A 6,197-nucleotide genomic window follows, 5' to 3' on the forward strand; every position below is an offset into this window, starting at 1 on the left:
ATTGTCAAATAACTCAATACATTCTCATGATAAAGATAATGTTCAGAAAACAATATATGGCTTAGCTTAAGGCTTGAAGCTTTTTACTGATTCCTTAAGTTTGACAGATGTGACCAAATAATTTATTTGTAGGATTAAATGTTTAGGAATTATCTAAGTGAGTATGAAGTGGACGTCGCTTAAAAATAGTAATAAAAGCCTATTCTCTAAGCTCTCATGAGACTTAGTGTTCATGGTTAGAACAAATAAAATCGTGAGAACCATACATAAAATAAGGCTAGTTGTGTGAGTTATATTGCCTAGGTGTACAACAAAATTTGAACACAAATGATAAATACCGGGTAATTTATGCACATCGATTAATTCCACCAGATACCTACCATCTTCCCACTAGCAATAGGTACTAGATAATTCTATCCACCAAAGATAGGACAAATGGGATAACTTCACCTAGTGTTTTGTCTCAATTAAGATTTGAACGGAAACTTCATAATTCTCTATCCACCTTATTAACCACTAAGCTACACTCAAAAGTGAGACAAACACTTTTTGCCATCACCTTCTGCACACCTCAACTATTCCACCGCGTATCTTCTACAAGAAGAGGTACTAGATAACTTGATGCAAACATAGGTTTAGAAAAATATAAAGAAACCAACTTGTATTTTTTGTCTATCCTAAAATTTGATCCTCGATATGCAAGATTTGCGCCCATTTCATTGACTAGTTACCCTTAAGGGTTGTTTAGCTAGTGAGATAAGAAATAACAAATCCAGAATAAAATGTGAAATTATTTTATACCCATTCAGTTATGAATTTTAATTAATCCCTTCAAAACTAAAATAATAGATTAGCTATCCCATATAGAGGTGGGATAAACTAATCTCATAGGTATATTTGTCTATCCGATCTCAATAATCAAATGACCTCTTCAAAAGTTGCCATATAAAGGTTATCATAACAAATATATCATTTCCTCTCCATTGTTCATCTCTCCAATAGGGTGAATCTTTATACCAGAATCCAGATATATGAAAATTCAAACAGCTTTTGCATTGTGTATCCTGTTTTTGACAAACCTTACCTTCCAGACTCCCAGTTCCTAAAATGAAATACTAAAGTGCAAGCTTAGTGAAATATGTATCTGCTCCTGTAAACATGACTAGTCCATAACATTATGGACTCACACATAACTTGATACAGTGAAGTTCATGCTCCCAATTAGTAGCAAGAACATGTAGATATAGCTATAAAGCAAAATGAATTGAATATGATATCTGAAACATGGATGACAACATATGAGAGATCAACAACATCATACCTAGTGAACCCCACAAAGTGGGGTTTTGGGAGGGTAGAGTGTACGCACACTTACAACTACCTCGTGGAGATACAGAGGTTGTTTCCGAAATTTACAACATATGAGAGATCATGAAGCAAAATTTACAATACCTAGCACTGAAGAACAACCATGTCAATGGACGTTTTACATGTTATCTAGATATGCACATAACATTTAGACATGTAATATATCTGATAGAATACCAGGTAAGTTAGAACAACATATAGTAGACGAAATCAAACTGATATCAAACGAGCAGAAAGAATGAAACTGTACACAACACACAAATTCACCAAATAAAGCTTCAACCTTCACAAATCTTTTAATCTACTTTGCCTCCAAGTTTAGTAAGATCTCATGTCATACGTTGCCAACAAGAGGATGACCCTTGGGGACTAAATGAAATCACCAAATTTCAGATGATTTCTGTCAATACAGGTGCAACATATCTGAGAAGAACAATGAACTGAAGATGGCACGAAAAATTGGATAAAGACATGCAAGAGATCATGAAGAAAAATTTACAATGACAAAACACAACCAAGTCGATGGATGTTTTCCATGTTATCCAGATTTGCACATACCATTTAGACATGTAATATCTGATAGAATACCAGGTGAGTGAGAACGACATATGACAGACATAATCAAAGTGCTATCAAACCAGTAAAATGAAAGACCTGAAACTGGAGCAAACACACAAATTCTCTTAATAATTCTTGAACATGCACATATCATTTTTTCTTCTTCGTCCCCCAGGATTAATAAGATCTCAAAATATATGTTGCCAATCAGAGAAGGACCCTTTTGGAGACCAAATCAAATCACCAAATACTCCCCTTCTAGATCTTGTCAAGCTTCTCTGCCTTAACAACAGGGTTGGCTTTTGCTATTGCATCCTGGCCAGCAGAGCGGTAATCAAACAGGCAGTCATGTTTATCTGAGTAGCGGTGTGCTCCACAATAAATGTTACCACAGCGACATTTGAATCCAGTGATGCCAACCTTTTTCTTACAAGTGCCACAGCGGTTAGGACCCACCTTAGCCTTTACATCGGGCATATCACTAGAACTCGAAGTTTGAGATGATGGCAAAGCTATAGACTGTGCTTCAATAGTATCAGGTTGCACATCTACGGGGTCAACAATAACCATTCCCTTCTCTCCGGCAGATGATCCATTGACAAGGTTTTCAATTGATGACACAGCAAGCTTAGCTTGTTCTTGTTTCAATACCATGTCTTTGTAACACTTGGAGCACATGTTCATGTTTGCAGCACTTCCGAAAAAGCCACAGTTGTTAATACACAAAATAGGACCTTCCGGAGGGGGTTGGCATCCCGTCTCATCATGCTCCATATTGTCAACACACCTGTACAAAACACAACAGAGATAACAGCATCAATACAAACCTACAAAAGAAACCTCATAAACCTGCTTCTCCTGAGAGAAGACAACAGCGAAACGAAAGAATATTCTTTGCTTCGGTTTGCTATAAACCATGTAACATTAGATAGACATGATATTGGCTGAGGAAGACTATTCAAGCTAATGAGCAAGTACCCAAAGGAAGTCATCCACACTGTAAACAAGCAAGAATTCATGAAGCGCTTCTTGGCAGTTAAAAGGAAACAAGATAAAGAAAATACATGTTTTCATCCGACAAAATAAACAGACCCATATTCAGCTAAAAGGAAAATGCACGAGTGCCAATATTTAACAGACTGCAAGTAATACATCACGTCTCCAATGGCGGAGCCAGAATTGTCACAAAGGGATTTCAAAATATGAAAAAGTAAACACATGAAGAAGCGGGGATTCAACATACAGTGTGATCTTTTGCCGAAGGGGTTACAGATGAACCCCTCACCCCTACCTAGCTCCGCCCCTGCACTCCATCCGAAATCAGTTAGGGTAGGTTATATGAATAACATATATCTATTCCCCTTTACTAAGGTAATATGAGCAAGATAATAAAAAATACCACTAACTAAAACAGGAACCAATAATTCAACGACACTACTCAGGCAACAAATTTTTTCACTTTTTCAGTAGTGAACTCTGGAAAACACGTTTCGCCATAAAATTTCGGGTTTTCAAGAATTTTAAAAAGAGAAAAACAACTCCAATTTATATTCATGCCCAAACACAACCCCAATTTTCAAATATAATTTTTCATTTCGAACACAAAAACTACTTTTTAAAAAAAATTCACAATGAAACATGCCCAAACAGCCACTAGATTTATGTGACCCTTTTGAGTTTTGACAAACTTTTAAGTTCACTATAAAACCAAAAATAAAAAACATGGATTTTGGTTCAAAACTTCAAACAATCTAACCAATTTTCGTACCACAGTAGTACATGAGGTCAAAACCCAAGGTAAAACAAAAAAAAAGTACTCAACTACCCATAAAGCTTCATCAACATAAAAAATTTGTACTAAGCATAACCTATACCATACACCCAAAATTCTTAAAATCAAGCCAAAAAAAATTAGACCACACAATAATTGAACAAAAAAATTACCCAATTCTTTAAGCAACGATAGATCCACAAACACAACAAAAAGATTTGTAATAAAAATTGTAAATCAGAAAAAATAATAAACAAAAAAAAAGAGGGAAAAGGGCTTTAAGAACTGACCAGATAAGAGTTTAAGATCGCCGAGGGGAGAGAGAGAGGGATTGTGTTTGTGGTGAATTGAATTATGGGAAATTGCGGAGTTGTTTTGTTCTTCTTTTTCTCTCTGTTTGCCAACGAAGGATACGTACTGATTAGGTGCATCGTGTTGGATGCCTATTTGTTATATGCTCGTGCATACTTTACGTGGCGTTTTTACTTTTTTAAATGTTTATTCCACTAACCCTTTTCCAAAAATATCATTCTTTTTCAAAATTATTTTTAAAAAATAAATTTTGGGGTTAAAGGGAATTTAATATTAAATTTGGGGTTACTAATTCACCTTGAAAAATTATAATAAAAACTAAATTTTGTTGAAAACGTTTTCTAAACCCTAAGAATCCTAAAACCTAATTCTGCTTTCGTCGATCATGGTTGCACCGGCCGTTGGCCAGCCTTCACAAGAGGAGGTTGAGTCAACTCCAGCAATAATCTAAACACCTACAATCACATACGCTAACAGTTTGAATTCATTTTCTGTAGCACAAGCATCAATGCAATTGAAACAAATAGCCTATTTGCATGGAGAATCGAGAATTGTTTTGGAGAAGAAGAGGTGGAGCAGATGATTATAAAAGAATATTTACAATATGTTGTTATTGGGAAATTCTCCGTTGGGTGGCCACAAATACAAGATCTAAGGAATTTAATCCCAAAACAATATGAGCTGAAGGGGGAGACAAATATTAGTTTACTAAGTATTCTAATAAGGGCATCAAAGTTAGAGGATTATGCTAGTCTACTGTCAAAGCCACAATTCTATAATACGGATAAACATTATTCTTATCCTATGAGAACTCTTAAGTGGGAATTAATCTAGAAGAAAAAACTATGACTGCCATTGCGTGGATCTCGTTTCCCTTGCTCCCACCAGTTTTTTTGGGTAGAGATGCGGTCTTTTCTCTTGCTGCAGTTGTAGGTAAATCTTTACACGTTGACATGACTATTATCAATAAGACACGCCCTAATTGTACTAGGGTCGAAGTGGAGGTTGATCTATTGGGGGAATTTCCAAAAGGATTAATGTGGAGGTCTCAAAGAAATTAGGAGAGATCATGGAATGCACAAGTGGATCCCAATAAAATACGATTACATGCCAAAGTATTGCAAGACATGTAACTTACAAGGTTATTATGAGAAAAAATGTTATGTTATCAACCCAGAATTATATCCTGAAGAAGACAAAAAGAAATAAAAAGGGTAGGGGGGGGGGAGGGAGGGGGAGAGAGAAAAAGACAATAATGGAGAGATGTATCAAAGGGCAAAGATGGACAAAGGCAAGCAGGTGATTAATAATGATTTTCAGGAACAAAGACGAATGAGGTATGAAAAAGGTAGACAACAACAGAAGGGACAAAAGGAACAAGTATGGAACCCAAATATGAAGCTCTAGAGAATCAGGAAGGGCAGGAATAAAAAAAGGAGATTAAGCGAAGAATGTCAGAGGAGGAAAATAACATAAAAGGAGAACAAGAAAGAGGAGAAAGAAAAAAAAAATACCTGGTAGTTCCAGTTCAAACAACACACCTAGTAAGAATAAAAATTCCAAGGAAGAAGACAATGGTCAACAAAGATCTAATACGATAGTAGAGAGAGAAAAAGAAGCTTAGAAGTTTGATGAAAGTGTGGGTGAATCAAAGCGCCAGGAAGACACAATATAAAGGGGGGATATGAGACATATGAGGGAGACTTGTTTGGCAAATAAGGAGGAGTAGGCAAGACTTGATACACATGAGGAAGACACCCCAAGATATGAGCATAGTATTCCTAAACTCAAAGATTTTACGGAAAAGGATATTCAACACAAAATGGAAACAGAGGAGGATGGGGACATCGAGTGTCAAGCCTCGAGGCTACCCCCTAGACGCAACACGGGACCTAGGATCACGAGTGACCCCAAGCTAACCCTGCTGGCATAATCATAAGCATACTAAAGATAAACCGAAACAATAATAACTAAGAGGAAGCTAAATCATGAAATAATCTGAAGATGATGGGGAATACACATATACTAAATCTGAATAAAGATAACTGAGAGTTTGAATACAAAAGAAAAGTCTAACTCGAAGACTAAAGATAAAACTAACTATGTCTGAAATGAAGCCTCTACTGACTAGAAATGTTGGGACATGCCCCAGCTAGATCTAGCAAAAATTGAAACTAAAACTAAAAGC

The 6,197-nt window shown here is 36.1% G+C and overlaps 1 protein-coding gene across 2 annotated transcripts; it reads right to left on the minus strand.

The window, feature by feature from the left end:
- Window positions 1-1,827: 1,827 nt before the first annotated feature.
- SAP3 (zinc finger A20 and AN1 domain-containing stress-associated protein 8-like) lies at window positions 1,828-4,101 on the minus strand. 2 transcript variants are annotated; one of them, NM_001288458.1, is given in 3 exon segments: window positions 1,903-2,713; window positions 3,170-3,229; window positions 3,988-4,036. In NM_001288458.1, a coding segment is annotated over 1 exon segment (516 nt). In that variant the 5' UTR covers window positions 2,701-2,713; window positions 3,170-3,229; window positions 3,988-4,036; the 3' UTR covers window positions 1,903-2,184.
- Between the last annotated feature and the right edge of the window lie 2,096 nt (window positions 4,102-6,197).

This window comes from Solanum tuberosum, unplaced genomic scaffold, assembly GCF_000226075.1.
Source record: "Solanum tuberosum cultivar DM 1-3 516 R44 unplaced genomic scaffold, SolTub_3.0 scf00343, whole genome shotgun sequence".
In the NCBI taxonomy this organism is placed as follows: Eukaryota; Viridiplantae; Streptophyta; class Magnoliopsida; order Solanales; family Solanaceae; genus Solanum; species Solanum tuberosum.

Coding starts and splice junctions, on each gene's coding strand:
- SAP3 (XM_006361154.2), bottom strand. CDS start 2,700: ATGGAGCATGATGAGACGGGATGCCAACCCCCTCCGGAAGGTCCTATT.